Source organism: Schistocerca serialis, chromosome 2, assembly GCF_023864345.2.
Source record: "Schistocerca serialis cubense isolate TAMUIC-IGC-003099 chromosome 2, iqSchSeri2.2, whole genome shotgun sequence".
Classification (NCBI taxonomy): Eukaryota; Metazoa; Arthropoda; class Insecta; order Orthoptera; family Acrididae; genus Schistocerca; species Schistocerca serialis.
This window is the reverse complement of record NC_064639.1, coordinates 433,871,799-433,890,921: the sequence shown is the minus strand read 5'-3', so window position 1 is coordinate 433,890,921 and position 19,123 is coordinate 433,871,799. Positions and strand designations below refer to the sequence as shown.

The following is a 19,123-nucleotide window of genomic DNA, read 5'->3' as shown; positions in this document are numbered from 1 at the left end:
GTAGGTGAATATGGATTGGGGCTAAGAAATGAAGAGGAAGCTGCCTGGTAGAATTTTGCACAGAGCACAACTTAATCATAGCTAACACTTGGTTTAAGAATCATGAAAGAAGGTTGTATACATGGACGAACCCTGGAGATACTAAAAGGTATCAGATAGATTATATAATGGTAAGATAGAGATTTAGGAACCGGGTTTTAAATTGTAAGACATTTCCAGGGGTAGATGTGGACTCTGACCACAATCTATTGGTTATGACCTGTAGATTAAAACTGAAGAAACTGCAAAAAGGTGGGAATTTAAGGTGATGGGACCTGGATAAACTGAAAGAACCAGAGATTGTACAGAGTTTCAGGGAGAGCATAAGGGAACAATTGACAGGAATGGGGGAAAGAAATACAGTAGAAGAAGAATGGGTAGCTTCGAGGGATGAAGTAGTTAAGGCAGCAGAGGATAAAGTAGAAATCCTTGGGTAACAGAAGAAATATTGCATTTAGTTGATGAAAGGAGAAAATATAAAAATGCAGTAAATGGAGCAGGCAAAAAGGAATACAAATGTCTCAAAAATGAGGTTGACAGGAAGTGCAATATGGCTAAGCAGGGATGACTAGAGGACAAATGTAAGGATGTAGAGGCTTATCTCACTAGGGGTAAGATAGATACTGCCTACAGGAAAATTAAAGAGACCTTTGGAGATAAGAGAACCACTTGTATGAACATCAAGAGCTCAGATGGAAACCCAGTTCTAAGCAAAGAAGGGAAAGCAGAAAGGTGTAAGGAGTATGTAGAGAGTCTATACAAGGGCGATGTACTTGAGGGAAATATTATGGAAATGGAAGAGGGTGTAGGTGAAGATGAAATGGGAGATACAATACTGCGTGAAGAGCTTGACAGAGTACTGAAAGACCTGAGTCGAAACAAGGCCCCCCGGAGTACACAACATTCCATTGGAACTACTGACGGCCTTGGGAGAGCCAGTCTGGATTCCGTAGAAATATTGGAACACGTGAGGCAATACTGACCTTACGACTTATCTTAGAAGAAAGATTAAGGAAAGGCAAACCTATGTTTCTAGCATTGGTAGACTTAGAGAAAGCTTTTGACAATGTTGACTGGAATACTCTCTTTCAAATTCTAAAGGTGGCAGGGGTAAAATACAGGGAGCGAAAGGCTATTTACAATTTGTACAGAAACCAGATGGCAGTTATAAGAGTCAAGGGACATGAAAGGGAAGCAGTGGTTGGGAAGGGAGTAAGACAGGGTTTTAGCCTCTCCCCGGTGTTATTCAATCTGTATATTGAGCAAGCAGTAAAGGAAACAAAAGAAAAATTCTGAGTAGGTATTAAAATCCAGGGAGAAGAAATAAAAACTTTGAGATTCGCCGATGACATTGTAATTCTGTCAGAGACAGCAAAGGACTTGGAAGAGCAATTGAATGGAATGGACAGTGTCTTGAAAGGATGATATAAGATGAACATCAACAAAAGCAAAACAAGGATAATGGAATGTAGTCGAATTAAGTTGGGTGATGCTGAGGGAATTAGATTAGGAAATGAGACACTTAAAGTAGTAAAGTAGTTTTGCTATTTGGGGAGCAAAATAACTGGTGATGGTCGAAGTAGAGAGGATATAAAATGTAGACTGGCAATGGCAAGGAAAGCGTTTCTGAAGAAGAGAAATTTGTTAACATCGAGTATAGATTTAAGTGTCAGGAAGTCGTTTCTGAAAGTATTTGTATGGAATGTAGCCATGTATGGAAGTGAAACAGGGACAATAAATAGTTTGGACAAGAAGAGCATAGAAGCTTTCGAAATGTGGTGCTACAGAAGAATGCTGAAGATTAAATGAGTAGATCAGATAGCTAATGAGGAAGTGTTGAATAGGATGGGGGAGAAGAGAAGTTTGTGGCACAACTTGATCAGAAGAAGGGACCTGTTAGGAGAACATGTTCTGAGCCATCAGCGATTTAGTATTGGAGGGCAGCGTGGAGGGTAAAAATCATAGAGGGAGACCAAGAGATGAATACACTAAGCAGATTCAGAAGGATGTAGGTTGCAGTAGGTACTGGGAGATGAAGAAGCTTGCACAGGATAGAGTAGCATGGAGAGCTGCATCAAACCAGTCTCAGGACTGAAGACCACAACAACAACATTATTTTTATTATTACTTTTGCTCTCCTTATGTGTTTCCCTTCCATTGCAATTACTCTTTTTTGCCGGCCTAGCCATTCAATAGGTTTGTGTAAGATGTTATTCAATTTACACACATTTTCTTGTAAAGGGCTTTAAATGAAAATGTGTTTAAATTAAATAACATTTTACACACTTACCAAATGGTGAATCCGCAACTAAAATAAAAGTATTGGCAACGAAAAGGAAACACATAAGAAGAGCAAAATATTGTTCAACAGTAAGATAACTATACAGGTAAATTCATTTAAATGTGTCTATTTATGCTCTGGCAAATTCTTCTTGCAATATCATACTTCCCATCTCATCACTTTAGGCCTTTACCCTTTCTATAATACTGCCGTCATTCATTTCCTTTGTAAAGCCCCTCTGTGTACTTCTTCCACCGTTTCCTTCTTTGCTATATACTGGTTTTCCATCCGAGCTCTTTATATTCACACAGCTACGTCTCTTTTCTCCAAAGGTATCTTTAATTTTTCTATAGGTGGTATCTATCTTTCCCCAAGTTATTTATTTTTCTCTAGCTCTGCATTTGTTGTCTTGTAGTTTTGCTACCATCAGTCACTATTTCATCTCTGAAAGCTACCAATTCATCTTTTACTGTATTCCCTACCCCAGTTTCAGCCAGACGTTTAATGATGGCCACTTTGAACCTCCTAACAACCTCTGGTTCTTTCAACTTGTCCCGTCTTCATTCTCCTTAACCACCTATCTTTCTGTAATTTCTTAACTTTTGCGTAACTAATGGTTGTTGTACGCTTCATTGTATAAACTACTTTAAAACATAAACCTCTGAGCCGATATTTAGGTTGTATTACAACGGCCTTCCTCATGGCAAGACTGGTTTTACGGGAGGAAAGGTAACCCTATTTATCACAAACAATTAGTGTCAATATGTCATATTTGTCGAACTTTATTGAACCTAGTATATAATATATCTAAAAACAAAGATGCTGTAACTTACCAAACGAAAGTGTTGGTATGTTGATAGAGACAATAAAAAAACACCCAAACACACACACACACACACACACACACACACACACACACACACACACACACACACACACACACAGATTTCAAGCTTTTGCAACCCAAGGTTGCTTCATCAGGAAAGAGGGAAGGAGAGGGAAAGATGAAAAGATGTGGGTTCCAATCCCGGGAGCCGAAAGACTTACCTTAGGAGGAAAAAAGGACACACACACACACACACACACACACACACACACACACACACACACACACACACACACACACACAAGCAGACATTTGTAAAGGCAAAGAGTTTGGGCAGAGACGTCAGTCGAGGCGGAAGTACGGAGGCAAAGATGATGTTGAAAGACAGGTGAGGTATGAGCGGCGGCAAATTGAAATTAGCGGAGATTGAGGTCTGGTGGGTAACGAGAAGAGAGGATACACTGAAGGGCAAGTTCCCATCTCCGGAGTTCTGACAGGTTGGTGTTAGTGGGAAGTATCCAGATAACCCGGACGGTGTAACACTGCACCAAGATGTGCTGGCTGTGCACCAAGGCATGTTTAGCCACAGGGTGATCCTCATTACCAACAAACACTGTCTGCCTGTGTCCATTCATGCGAATGGACAGTTTGTTGCTGGTCATTCCCACATAGAAAGTTTCACAGTGTAGGCGGGTCAGTTGGTAAATCACCTGGGTGCTTTCACACGTGGCTCTGCCTTTGATCGTGTACACCTTCCGAGTTACAGGACTGGAGTAGGTGGTGGTGGGAGGGTGCATGGGACAGGTTTTACACCGGGGGCGGTTACAAGGGTAGGAGCCAGAAGGTAGGGAAGGTGGTTTGGGGATTTCATAGGGATGAACTAAGAGGTTATGAAGGTTAGGTGGACGGCGGAAAGACACTCTTGGTGGAGTGGGGAGGATTTCATGAAGGATGGATCTCTTTTCAGGGCAGGATTTGAGAAAGTCGTATCCCTGCTGGAGAGCCACATTCAGAGTCTGATCCAGTCCCGGAAAGTATCTTGTCACAAGTGGGGCACTTTTGGGGTTCTTCTGTGGGAGGTTCTGGGTTTGAGGAGATGAGGAAGTGGCTCTGGTTATTTGCTTCTGTACCAGGTCGGGAGGGTAGTTGCGGGATGTGAAAGCTGTTTTCAGATTGTCGGCGTAATGGTTCAGGGATTCCGGACTGGAGCAGATTCGTTTGCCACGAACACCTAGGCTGTAGGGAAGGGAGCGTTTGATGTGGAATGGGTGGCAGCTGTCATAATGGAGGTACTGTTGCTTGTTGGTGGGTTTGATGTGGACGGACGTGTGAAGCTGGCCATTGGACAGGAGGAGTCCCAAACTTTGGGTCGGCAGGCCTGGGTAACCAAGGCGGGTTCCTCTAAGCGACCCATGAATAGGTTGGCGTACGAGGGGGCCATCCTGGTGCCCATGGCTGTTCCCTTTAATTGTTAGTATGTCTGGCCTTCGAAAGTGAAGAAGTTGTGGGTCAGGATGAAGCTGGCTAAGGTAATGAGGAAAGAGGTTTTTGGTAGGGTGGCAGGTGATCGGCGTGAAAGGAAGTGCTCCATCGCAGCGAGGCCCTGGACATGCGGAATATTTGTGTACGGCCAGCACATCTTGGCACAGTGTTACACCATCCGTGTTATCTGGATATTTCCCACTGACACCAACCTATCTGAACTCCGGAGATGAGAACTTGCCCTTCAGTATATTCTCCCTTCCCATTATCCACCAGGCCTCAACCTTTGCTAATTTGGAGTTGCCGCCGTTCGTACCTCACCTGTCATTCAACAACATCTTTGCCTCTGTACTTCCTCCTCGACTGACATCTCTGCCCAACCTCTTTGCATTTACATATGTCTGCCTGTGTCTGTATATGTGCAGATGGATATTTGCGTGTGTGTGCGAGTGTATACCTATCCTTTTTTCTCCCCCAAGGTAAGTCTTTCCATTCCCGGGATTGGAATGACTCATTACCCTCTCCCTTAAAACCCACATCCTTTCGTCTTTCCTTCCCTCTTTCCTGATGAAGCAACCTAGGGTTGCGAAAGCTTGAAATTTGTCTGTGTGTTTGTGTGTTTTTTATTGTCTCTATCAACTTACCAACGCTTTCGTTTGGTAAGTTACAGCATCTTTGTTTTTAGATGTATTTTTTCTATGTGGAATGTTTCCCTCTATTATATTCATATCACTAGTATATAATATGCTAGTCATGACGAGAGACACTGGGTCGGAAGGAGGCTATTTGTGGATGACTGGCAAGAGTCTGCAAACTGTCTGTCAAACTGTTTGCAGACTGTTGCCAATTGTCAACAAGCCAAGTAGTTCATGAATAGCCAGCCACCTTCCTGTCCTCTCCTCCTTGCCATGACTAGCCTGTTATATTCTAGGATCAGTGAAGTTTCACAAATCTGACATGTTGACACAGACTGATTGCGATAAATAGGGTTACTTTTCCTCCTGTAAAACCAGTCTTGTCATAAGGAAGGCCATTGTAATACATCTGAAACATATTTTGCACAATGACACAGAAGAATTTTAATCATTCCTCAGTTTTGATTTGCATTACATAATGAATAAATCATGATCAGACTGCTCATATGCCCCGGAAAATGTTTTGCTATTTAAAATCTGTTTTCGAAAGCCTACCCGCCCACTTCAGCGAGACCCATGTTTTGTGGATGGAAGGGCTTACATGGGGTTATCTTTTCTCACTTCATTTGCTTCTATTCCATCCTTTGTTGCTGTCTCAGAGTGCTAAATTTATCTGTGTTTCATAGTGTGTATGTCTCTTGTTTCCTTTTGTATCCTTCCTTACATGTACATGATTTATCACCCATTTGCAACATTCTCAACTATGCTGCATACATTAGCTACAACACCTTGGTGTAATTTTGTGACTGCATGAACTGCACAGTTTGAGTCTGCCTGTCACAGCAGCTGGTACAGTTCAGTGTAATGTGTCTTCATTAAACTTCGCACTCCATCCTACAACATTTTCCAATTGTTTTTGACACACTGTTGTGCATCTCATCACTGTAAATACAGGGTGGCACAAAGTGAACACATAGATTTGAACTTCGTGTTAGAAGTAGAGCGTAGTAGTCGGTTACCTGTGGAGCTGTTATTTTTTCAGTTAGAGCATCCAGTTTCAGTAACAGTGGCACAATGGACCGTTTAACATCGTGTTCTCACTGCTGAACATAATTTTAAAAGTAATGAATCTATTATCACTGTTCAACAGCTTTTCTGTACACATTTCAATGTTGCGCATAGTGGTTTGATACCTGATCACAATGCAATATTCTGTTGTCCTACTTCTTTTCAGACAACTGGATCCATTATGAAGAAAAAGTCGACTGGTCATCCTAGTACGGCACGAATTCTAGAAAGTGTCAGCAGAATAAGACGGTCTCTTCTTCAAAGTCTTGCTGTGCTCAAAGTTTTGGCATATCTTGTTACTTGTTTTATTGCATCTTGAACTGTGAGTTACAATCCCATCTCTATAATTTATGATCATACAGGAACTTCACGAACATGATTTTGACTAACAGAGACTGTTTTGTGAGAATGCTTTATGTTCTGCTACTGACAATGTTTTGTTAATGATGAGCAATGAAGCTCACGTTCCCTTGGATTGTTTTGTAAACAAGCTGATGGCACAGTGATTAGCAGACTGGACTTGCTTTCAGGAGGAGGATAGTTCAAACCTGCATTCGGTCATCCTGATCTAGGTTTTCCGTGATTTTCCTAAATCACTTCAGGTAAATGCCGGGACATTTCCTTTAAAAGGGCAAGGCCGACTTCCTCCTCTATCCTTCCCTGTCTGATGTGACCGATAACCTTACTGTTTAGTACCCTCCCCCAAATCAACCAACCAACCAACCAACCAACCTAAACAAGCAAAACTATCATCGCTGGACAGCAGACAACATGAAAGAATTGCATCATAAGTCACAGTACAATGCTAAAGTGACCATGTGCTGTGAAGTTTCCAAAGTAGGGATCGGGCATCATTAGGCCTTATTTTCTTTATTGATGTATTTATTTATTTTGAAGAAGGTGGCACTAGTGTTACAGTAAATCCTGAACTTTTTGTCGCAGTGCTAAGCAATTTTTTGTGACCACAACGTGAGCCTTTGGGGATTAACATGTGGTTCCAACAAGATGGAGTCACAGCCCATACAGCTAATCCATCCATGGCAGTTGTTCGAGAATTGTTTTCTCAACACTTGATCCCGAGAATTGTTTTCTCAACATTTGATCTCGCATTTCGGCAATCTCCAGTGGCCTGAATGATTATCAGATCCATCAGTTTGCCACTTCTTCTTATGGGGTCATTTGAAATGTGAAGTTGATTGCTGCAAACCTCATTCCCTTGACAATCTGAAGGTTGCAAAAAATGAAGAAATTGCTGCTGTTTCATAGGACACTTAGAAAACAGATAGGCAGAACTTAAAAGAAAGACTTTTAATGCGTATGCGTGACAGAACACCATCTTTCTGATGTTATCTTTAAAAAATAATTGCAATTCTTAAAATGGGTAACTGACAGGTTGTACTGGTGTAAACACATTTTATATATGATCAAATCATAGTACTTTGAAATTCATGCGTTCTTTTTGTGCCACCCTGTATGTTACATAATTTTCCTGTGTCATCGATCACATCTCATTCTTTGCAAGCTTAGTCTGCACATACAAGCTCAAAATATTTTCATAAAAAGAAATTACAACTTAATCAATTCTTTCGCATTACTCACCAAAAGAATAGTTATTATTTTTACTATTATCCAATATCTTTCCTTATCAAATAGTTTTGGAAAATAGTTGAAAATAGTTTTGGACAAGTCTTCTGCTTGTAAAGTCCCAAACTGACAGCAACACTCGACATGCAGCTCGCACCCCCCCCCCCCCCCCCCTGCTCCTCTCTCTCTCTCTCTCTCTGTGTGTGTGTGTGTGTGTGTGTGTGTGTGTGTGTGTGTGTGTGTGTGGGGGGGGGGGGGGTAATGTAAGTTCATATGTTGAGCTGCAGTGTCTCAGTTCTTATGCTATCCATTCCTCAACAGTTCAACTTTTTCAAACATTTCATTGTGTGTAGGGTTGTAATTTTCCTTCTAATAATTGGCATCGTTATACTTTTTTCTAAAATTTAATACATGTTACAGCCAACATTATTTGCTGTTAATTTGAAACAGTAGATTATGGATAAGGAAAAGAATGTGTGGCTCAGTAGCCTGGTACAAGTCTTGCAGTTGGGTTTGATTTGCATATCCCTAACTTACTTTAGGAATCATACCAGGAACTGGGGAAAAGCGATATACAGTTTCTCTTGCATTGGTGCTAGGAGTAGGTACATAGGTGTTACAGCTAACAACTTTTTCATTACTGATTCTTAAAATTTATGATAGAACACAAACAGAAAATTGATATTTATTTTCTGTAGTATTCTTTTCCATTATTTCAATATATTTTCATATATTATAGATTAGATTTTGCATATAGTATTTATATTGTCTGCAATTTTCTGTTAATGTATCGTCCTGTTATTGGTTACAGAGTGTGGGAAACCAACACATGGACATCTGAGCAGTGGACTCTGCCATTTGGACATGTTAAAACAGCTTGCTGGAGTCCTTGTGGATCTGTGTTGTTGTTTGCAACATCTCATGAGACTGTCATATATTCTTTATCATTCACAAGAGCTGTGACAGTCTTCTTGGCTGATGCAGAGAAAGCTAGTAGAACAGCCATACCTGTTGCAGATGTTACACCTAGTGAGACAGACACTACTGGTGATAGGTGAGTTTGTGTGTGTGTGTGTGTGTGTGTGTGTGTGTGTGTGAGAGAGAGAGAGAGAGAGAGAGAGAGAGAGAGAGTCTATGGCTGCTAAGTCCATACTGTGAGCAGCAGCACATGATGGGAGAAGCAACTGAGCGGTGGGGGTAAGCAGGAGGCTGGGGTGGGGATGTGGGGAGGGATAGCGGAGTAGAGGTGGGGCAATAAAGTTCTGCTTGTGAGAGCATTTAGAGACAAGGTGGAGAGAGGGTAGGGCAGCTAGGTGCAGCTGGGATGTTAGACATAGGGCAGGGTGGGTTCGGGGGTAGCAGAAAAGATGTAAAAAAACTGGGTGCATTGGTGGAATAGAGGGATGTGTATTGCTGGATTGGGAACAGGGAAGTGACTAGATGGGTAAAGACAATGGCTGACGAAGGTTGAGACCAAGAGGGTTAGAGGAACGTAGGAGATGTTTCAGGGAGAGTTCCCACCTGTGCAGTTCAGAAAAGCTGGTGTTGTTGAGGAGGAGTCATATGGCACAGGCTGTGAAGCAGTCGTTGAAATAAAGAATGCCATGTTAGGCAGTGTGCTCAACAACGGGTTGGTCCAGCTGTTTCTTGGCCACAGTTTTCCTGTTTCCATTCTTGCGGACAAACAGCTTGTTGGTTTTGATGCCCACATAGAATGCTGCATAGTGGTTGTAACTTAGCTTGTAGATAACATGACTGACTTCACAGGTAGCCCTGCATTGATGGGATAGGTGATGCTTGTGACCAGATTGAAGTAGGTGGTGGTGGTGGGAGGGTGTACAGGACAGGTCTTGCATCTAGGTCTATTACAGGGATATGAGCCATGAGGCAAGGGGTTGGGTGCATGGCTTGTATAGGGATTGACGACGATATTGTGTAGGTTCAGTAGGAGATGGAATAGCATTTTGGGAGGGCTGGGGAGAATAGTGGGTAGGACATCTCTAATTTCAGGGGACGACAGGAGGTAGTCAAAACCCTGGTGGAGAATGTGTTTGTTGCTCCAGTCCTGGGGGTGGTATGAGTCATGAGGGTGTATCCCAGATTTGTTTGAGAGGTAATGCCTTTAAAGGAGAAGTATTTGTCTGCTCTCATAGACCAACACCTTCAGCCTGTTACCCACAACCTAGCCTCCTATATAAAAGATACCAATCATTTCCTTTACCAACTCTCCACAGCTCCTGTTCCTTTATCTCTTCCACTGACTCTCCAAGGCTCCTGTTCCTTTACCACATGGTGCCCTGCTTGTCACAATTGATGCCTCCTCCCTTTACACTAACATTCCTAATGATCTTGGCCTTACCACAACTGAACACTACCTTATCCGATGATGATGATAACGACGACGACGACGACACAAACACCCAGCCGCGGGCAGAGAAAATTCCCAATCCGGCCGGGAATCGAACCCAGAACTCAATGATTCAGAGGCAGCAATGCTAGCCGCTACACCATGAGCTTCAGACACCTTTCCCAATGCCCGATAGTTTTCAAACTTATAACCTCCTCCCTAGTGACCAGCAGGACACCATGTGGAAAAGGAACAGGAACTGTGGAGAGTCAGGGGATGAAATGGTTGGTATCTTTTATAGAGGAGGATAGGTTGCAAGTGATAGGCTGCAAGCGTTGGTCTAAGAGAGCAGTGATTTTCTCAGTGGGGACACAGTAACCGATAACAAGGGGGCAAACTGGGTGGTTAGGTTTATGGACAACTAGTCCCCTACCAAATCTACACAATTCCCTCATCCATTCCTACACAACCCATGCACCCAACCCCTTGCCTCATGACTCATATCCCTGTAATAAACCTAGATGCAAGACCTGTCCCTTACACCTTCCCACCATGACCTACTCCAGTCTGGTCACAAGCATCACTTATCCCATCAAAGGCAGGGCTACCTGTGAAGCCAGTCATGTTATCTACAAGCTAAGCTACAACCACTATGTTGCATTCTATGTGGGCACGAAAACCAACAAGCTGTCCGTCTGCATGAATGGCCACAGATGAACTATGGCCAAGGAACAGCTGGACCAACCGATTGTTGAGCACACCTCCTAACAACACGTTCTTCATTTCAATGACTGCTTTACAGCCTGTGCCGTCTGGCTCCTCCTCAAAAACACCACCTTTTCTGAACCTCATATGTGGGAACTCTCCCTACACTATCTCCTACGTTCCTCTAACCCTCTTGGTCTCAACCTTCGTCAGCCATTGTCTTTACTCATCTAGCTCCTTCCCTGTTCCCATTTTAGCAATACACAGCCCTCTATTCCACCAATGCACCCAGTCTTTTTACTTCTGTCCTTTTCTGCTACCCCCCCCCCCCCCCCCCAACCCACCCTGCCCCATGTCTAACATCCCAACTGCACCTAACTGCCCTACCCTCTCTCCACCCCATCTCTACTGCTCCCACAAGCAGTACTTTACTGCTCCACCTCTACTCTGCTGTCCCTTGCCGCATCCCCACCCCAGCCTCCTGCTTACCCCCACCACTCAGTTGCTTTTCCCACCATGCGCTGCTGCTCACCGTCTGGACTCAGCGGAGATAGCGGTCACGTGTGTGTGTGTGTGTGAGTTGCGTCTGCACGTGCACACGCCTGCCTGCCTGCCTGCCTGCCTCTCTCTCTCTCTCTCTCTCTCTCTCTCTCTCTCTCTGCGTGCGTGTGTGTGTGTTCTGATGAAGGCCTTGTTGGCCGAAAGCTGACTTTCTGACAGTCTTTTTGTTGTGCCTATCTGTGACTTAGCATGTCCACTTTATGGTGAGTAGCAAACTGCCCTTTTCATAATATTGTTACATTCCACCCTGGATTTTTCATTGTTTTATTTCGAACTTTATCTTTGGTGAAGCAGTTTCAGACCCAGTCCGTAACGTGGTATAAAGCTTTATTCTCGCTTTTTTATATGGTTAAAAGGATACTCAGGGTTGATCACTTTGATGCAACTTCATTTTTCGATGGAAGTAACTTTTAAGTTAGAAGAGATTTCTCTTTTGGATGTAAACAATTTGTTACATAGTTGCATCATTGATCCACATAGTGTATTGTTACAGACTTGAAAAAAGCTGATATCCAGGTTGCATTATTTGATGGTGATAAGTGTAAATTACACCTATTAATTCCAAACTAAGATCTTTGTATGTCCACTATAAGATGCATGCAGCAGTAGTTCCTTTCTGGAATGGGTAAGAGACAGAATCACATCCTGTTAAACAACATACTGTAATTTTTACACTTGTCACCCAGATTATTACAGGATGCCTAGCAATCTTTGAAAACCAGGAATTAGCTGTGAATCTTACATAACCTTGAAAAGCCAGGAAACAAAACCAGGAAATTCAAGTGAAGTCCTGGAATTTAAAACATTCTACTCTGTTATTGCTGTTATATAAAAAATAATAAAGTCAATATTTTCTTTTCTTATTAACATTTAGCAAGTGCCTGACAATATTACGGCACTTGTGGGGGAAGCGAATGTGCAGGCAGACATTATATTATGTCAAGCCAGTTACTATGAACAAATATTTGCAGCTTCCGCAAACTTAAGTAAGGTCTACATGCTTTGTAGTTTCTGCTGTGATTGCTAGATGGCAGTAGTGGTATGTGCAGAAAAATTCTTCACTTTTGAAACTTTTTTTAATTGCGTTTTGTTTGGTGGATATTAGCTGACATTCAAGTTGTCTCTTTTTCAAGCCTTTTGTTCTGTAGAGTTGATTTTATTTCAAAATGTACAGTGGGTAGGAGAAAAGTTGGGAGCAAATAATTTACAAAGCCCTTGACGAGTCTGCAGATGATGGAAAGGAAAGATTTGATGATGATTCAGATTACATGTCATCTGAAAATAGCAGTAGTTCTAGAATTTTTGAAGATGAGTTGCTGCATACGTTTATCATATTATTTTCACAGTTGTGTTGTTCTGAAGGATTCTCGGCAGATACATCGGGAACTGAATCATAGAATTCGAGTCAAGTAAATGTAAAGTTGGACTGCGTATCTCTCAATGTATCAATTTGAAACATATCGTACTCTACGAACACTAAATTTTGCTTTGAACTTATGTTTTGTGTGTTTCTGTAGATGTAAATGTGCTGTAAACTAAATTAAACGTAAAGATTGCGTATTTCTATATGTATTTCAATACTAGAACTTTTTTACAATTTTTTTTTTTTCTGCAAAAATTACTGTAAAATTTAAGTTTCATCTGTGTAATCAGGTTTAACAGTAGCTGTACTGAAACATGTTTATTTAAAGTAAAAAATACAATAAATCTAAAAATGTTGTAAAATTCCAACAACATATTAGTACACACGAGTTGTAACTTTGGATAAATCACATATTTTAGCCAGTCCACAGGTAACAGTAGCTACCTACGAGATCAGCACCATATGGATTAGGGAGAGACAGTAATTATTACTGTGAACTCGTGAGATGTAAAAGAAAATATTGTAAAAAAAGAATACTGGGTACATTCTCTTTGAAGTGGCAGGCTAATAAGTGGAAAGTTTTATACAATGTTTCATAGACTTTGACAGTATCCAAATAATTTTTTTCAATATTTTCGAATTAGTGACGAAAATTTTGATCAATTACTTTGCATGTTAACCTTATTAACATATGTTTCATTCAAATCACTGGAAAGGTGTACTCAATGGACAATTATGGAATGGACATCAGTGTGTTCTGCAAGAGTTGCACTATGTTTCGAATTTAATTTTGGGTGCAGCAACAAATCATTAAGGTGACATAAGGACAGTTTACGGAAATGCTGTTTCTGATGAAGCAGGAAACTTTTTTTGGTATAGGATTTAGAGGGACACACAATGCAAATGAAATCTTAAGAATACATCACATTTTCATCTACTCCAAACCAGAATTGTTAGTTTTCTAATACGAGATAATTTCAGTTAAATATAATGCGACATTGTCTGCTCACTAAGCGGTCGCCCATGCAGTATTGTTATGAGAGACGGGTCTCAAGCTTTGTAATTAAGCAGTTATTAATTTTTCTAATGTTCTTTCACTCAGATGAAATATATTCTCAGGCACGCCTTACTCATAAAAAAATCAGAGAATAAAGTGCATTCTTCGTTTTATTCATATGACCTACTCTGCTGACTGTTGGCAACCAAATGGGATTGGAGAATGCGTGGAAAGTGGCAGTTTGGTCATGTGGCGTGCAGCTATCAAATCCTAGCAATGCTGTGACAGTTTTGTCTCTGGCTTGTTTGCTGGTTGGCGATCAAAAGTGTCACCTGATTCTCACATCGTAACATGAAAGTATCTCCGTGTATAACCGCAGACTAGACAAGGGTAACTGATAGAAATCACTGTGTGCACTAATCTTAAGCATTAAAACAGGAGCAAAAAATGTTCTTCTGTGTTTTTGTTGTTTTTCACAATGCAATTTCGAAAGTTGACCAAATGTAGCCAACTGTGATGTCAATAATAGGGCATGCAGCAGGGATGGGGCATATTTATCTTAAAATTACCAGTTTCTGGTTATTCAGCATACCTGACTGATGTCTAAAGGGCTAATGTCAAATAATTTAAGAGAGTTCATGATTTTAAAAAGGGCCAATGTCCTCTTAAGTCCTTTAATTTTGAAGTTGAAAATTCTAGAAATTTATTATTTAAAAATAAGCTTTAGTTACAGTGATTTACTATAATGATAGTAACAAATAGCCCAAAATATACTGTTAATAGTTGTCAGAAAATGATAAAAAAATATTCAGAAGCTTATAACTTAAAACTAAGACTCTTGACATTGGCCCTTTTAGATGGTTTCCCATCTACTTAAGAGTCGTGGCTACAGTTTCTCTTGAGGTTTCAAACCTCTAGTGTTATTCATTATTGCAGTATGTTCAGCATCAGAGAACTGCAAACACACTTTAATTATTCCTTATTGCTTCAGTATTCCTCTTCTTTCTCTCAGTGGTTCTTGTGGAGAATTCTCTTCAACGTTCATCTACTCTTCTCATTACTAAATTGTGATATGCATCAATATCCTCTCTTGGGTATCTGATTTTGGAATCCCTGTCTCTGTATATAATCCAGTTGGAATCGTCCTGTCTCTCCAGGCCTCTTCCTATTATACCACATCGTCTTGCGATTCTTGAACAATGTATTCACAATTACCCGCTGCAATTTATAGCAGAACCCAATTAGTTTTTCTTCTCCTTGATTTCTATTACCAAACACATATTCTCCCTTACTCTTGCTGCTTTCCCTTCTCCTACTACTGCATTCCAGTCACCCAAGAGTATTAGATCTTCACACCCCTTTACATGCTACATTCCACATTTGATGTCCTCACATGTTCTCTCTCTCTCTCTCTCTCTCTCTCTCTCTTCCCCCCCCCCCCCCTCCATCTGTTGTTTGTGACTTTGGCATATATACCTACACCATTGTTGTTGACATTGGTTTACTGTTGAATCTGAGAAAAATAATCCCATTCACAGTTAACTTACTCTTCATGCAGCCTTCCTATTTATGATAAATCCTGCTACTGTTACATCATTTTCTGGTGCTGCTGATATTACCATATATGTGTGTGACCAGAAATCATTACCTTCTTTCCATTTCATTCAGTGATAATCCTTAAACCCCCCCCCCCTTTCCCACCACCATGCCTATATCTAAAATGGGTTTGCTATTTAACATTTTTCTCATGGTCACATCAGCTTTGGCATACCTCTCCTGGGGATTTGAATGAGGGAATAATATGGAATATTTTTCCAAGGAAGATGCTCATGACACTGTCCAATTATAGGCTGCTTGTCATGTGGTTACATGTTGTGTGTATTTAGAGGTGCATCCACACAATGCCTTTTTCTGTTAGGCTTTGGGCATGCGCATATATTTCCAACAGCACAACTACTCGTGTGCATTTGTGCATGTTGAATTTCTTGGAAATGGAGGCCGTGAGTTAAGTGCATTGCTTCCTGCCTTTGATGGAAATCTTTGTTCATTTTAGCAGATGACACGCAGCTGGGGCCCATGTGTGTTTCATTGTGTTATGTTGAGGTTATGTTGTGAAGCTTTTTATGTGCAATAACGACTGTTGATTCCAAAAGAAGCATGCTTAATATTATAGAAAAGTTGTAATTAATGCTGCTACTAAAAATTATTGCCCTGAGCATCAAGTATGAGATAAAAGGTCTACACTCATATTACTATAAAGAATGAGATACCATAAGTTTTGAAGTAGGGAAACAGAGAAGAATAGGACAGAAATATAAGAAAAATGTCCATCATGAGTGGAGTTTCTATCTATCTGTTCTAGGTAGTTTTCAGAGAAGGCATTTAGTAAAGTTTCACATGATGTCTTATCGCGCACACTGCTAACAGAACTGTAATTTTCCCAAGTAATTGTTGGATGGTTAAAGTCTCCGATGACTGGGAAACTTACGTACAAGTGAACTAAGGTTTTCTCTGAAGTTTACCGTTCCTTCAGGAGATGAGGACATCGTTATCAGGAGAAAGAAAACTGGCGTTCTACGGATCGGAGTGTAGAATGTCGGATCCCTTTATCAGGCAGGTAGGTTAGAAAATTTAAAAAGGGAAATGGATAGGTTAAAGTTAGATATAGTGGGAATTAGTGAAGTTCGGTGGCAGGAGGAACAAGACTTTTGGTCAGGTGAATACAGGGTTATAAATAATAAATCAAATAGGGGTAATGCAGGTATAGGTTTAATAATGAATAAAAAAATAGGAGTGCAGTTAAGCTACTACGAACAACGTAGTGAACGCATTATTGTGGCCAAGATAGATACGAAGCCTACGCCTACTGCAGTAGTACAAGTTTATATGCCAACTATCTCTGCAGATTATGAAGAAATTGATGAAATTTATGATGAGATAAAAGAAATTATTCAGGTAGTGAAGGGAGACGAAAATTTAATAGTCGTGGGTGACTGGAATTCGAGAGTAGGAAAAGGGAGAGAAGGAAACATAGTAGGTGAATATGGATTGGGGGTAAGAAATGAAAGAGGAAGCCGTCTGGTAGAATTTTGGACAGAGCATAACTTAATCATAGCTAACACTTGGTTCAAGAATCATAAAAGAAGGCTGTATACATGGAAGAATCCTGGAGATACTGGAAGGTTTCAGATAGATTATATAATGGTAAGACAGAGATTTAGGAACCAGGTTTTAAATTGTAAGACATTTCCAGGGGCAGGTGCGGACTCTGACCACAATCTATTGGTTATGAACTGTAGATGAAAACTGAAGAAACTGCAAAAGGTGGGAATTTAAGGAGATGGGACTTGGATAAACTGAAAGAACCAGAGGTTGTACAGAGTTTCAGGGAGAGCATAAGGGAACAATTGACAGGAATGGGGGAAAGAAATACAGTAGAAGAAGAATGGGTAGCTCTGAGGGATGAAGTAGTGAAGGCATATTGAATTTAATTGATGAAAGGAGAAAATATGAAAATGCAGTAAATGAAGCAGGCAAAAAGGAATACAAACGTCTCAAAAATGAGATTGACAGGAAGTGCAAAATGGCTAAGCAGGGATGGCTATGTAAGGATGTAGAAGCTTATCTCACTAGGGGTAAGATAGATACTGCCTACAGGAAAATGAAAGACACCTTTGGAGAAAAAAGAACCACTTGTATGAATATCAAGAGCTCAGATGGAAACCCAGTTCTAAGCAAAGAAGGGAAAGTAGAAAGGTGGAAGGAGTATGTAGAGGGTCTATACAAGGGCAATGTACTTGAGGACAATATTATGGAAATGGAAGAGGATGTAGATGAAGATGAAATACGAGATATGATACTGCGTGAAGAGTTTGACAGAGCACTGAAAGACCTGAGTCGAAAAAAGGCCCCGGGAGTAGACAACATTCCATTGTAACTACTGACGGCCTTGGGAGAGGCAATCCTGACAAAACTCTACCATCTGGTGGGCAAGATGTATGAGACAGGCTAAATACCATCAGACTTCAAGAAGAATATAATAATTCCAATCCCAAAGAAAGCAGGTATTGACAGATGTGAAAATTACCGAACTATCAGTTTAATAAGTCACAGCTGCAAAATACTAACGCGAATTCTTTACAGATGAATGGAAAAACTGGTAGAAGCCGACCTCAGGGAAGATCAGTTTGGATTCCGTAGAAATATTGGAACACGTGGGGTAATAGTGACCTTTTGACTTATCTTAGAAGAAAGATTAAGGAAAGGCAAACCTACATTTCTAGCATTTGTAGACTTAGAGAAAGCTTTTGACAATGTTGACTGGAATACTCTCTTTCAAATTCTAAAGGTGGCAGGGGAAAAATACAGGGAGCAAAAGGCTATTTACAATTTCTACAGAAAGCAGATGGCAGTTATAAGAGTTGAGGGACATGAAAGGGAAGCAGTGGTTAGGAAGGGAGTAAGACAGGGTTGTAGCCTCTCCCCAATGTTATTCATTCCGTATATTGAGCAAGCAGTGAAGGAAACAAAAGAAAAATTTGGAGTAGGTATTAAAGTCCAGGGAGAAGAAATAAAAACTTAAGAGGTTCGCCGATGACATTGTAATTCTGTCAGAGACAGAAAATGACTAGGAAGAGCAGTTGAACAGAATGGACAGTGTCTTGAAAGGATGATATAAGATGAACATCAACAAAAGCAAAACAAGGATAATGGAATGTAGTCGAATTAAGTCGGGTGATGCTGAGGGAGTTAGATTAGGAAATGAGACACACAAAGTAGTAAAGGAGTTTTGCTATTTGGGGAGCAAAATAACTGATGATGGTCGAAGTAGAGAGGATATAAAATGTAGACTGGCAATGGCAAGGAAAGTGTTTCTGAAGAAGAGAAATTTGTTAACATCGAGTATAGATTTAAGTGTCAGGAAGTCGTTTCTGAAAGTATTTGTATGGAAGTGAAACGTGGACGATAAATAGTTTGGACAAGAAGAGAATAGAAGTTTGCGAAATGTGGTGCTACAGAAGAATGCTAAAGATTAGATGGGTAGATCACATAACTAATAACGAGATATTGAATAGAATTGGGGAGAAGAGGAGTTTGTGGCACAACTTGACAAGAAGAAGGGACCGGTTGGTAGGATATGTTCTGAGGCATCAAGGGATTGCAAATTTAGCATTGTAGGGCAGCGTGGAGGGTAAAAATCGTAAAGGGAGACCAAGAGATGAATACACTGAGCAG

At 40.7% G+C, this 19,123-nt stretch overlaps 1 protein-coding gene across 2 annotated transcripts in view; it reads left to right on the top strand.

Moving 5' to 3' along the window:
- LOC126457290 (aladin-like) overlaps positions 1–19,123 on the top strand; it is a 75,062-nt gene that overhangs the window by 43,354 nt on the left and 12,585 nt on the right. For both annotated transcript variants that reach the window (XM_050093463.1, XM_050093462.1), the window contains exon 7: positions 8,727–8,969. In XM_050093463.1, the coding sequence (XP_049949420.1) occupies positions 8,727–8,969 (243 nt within the window). The remainder of the gene's footprint in view (positions 1–8,726; positions 8,970–19,123) is intronic.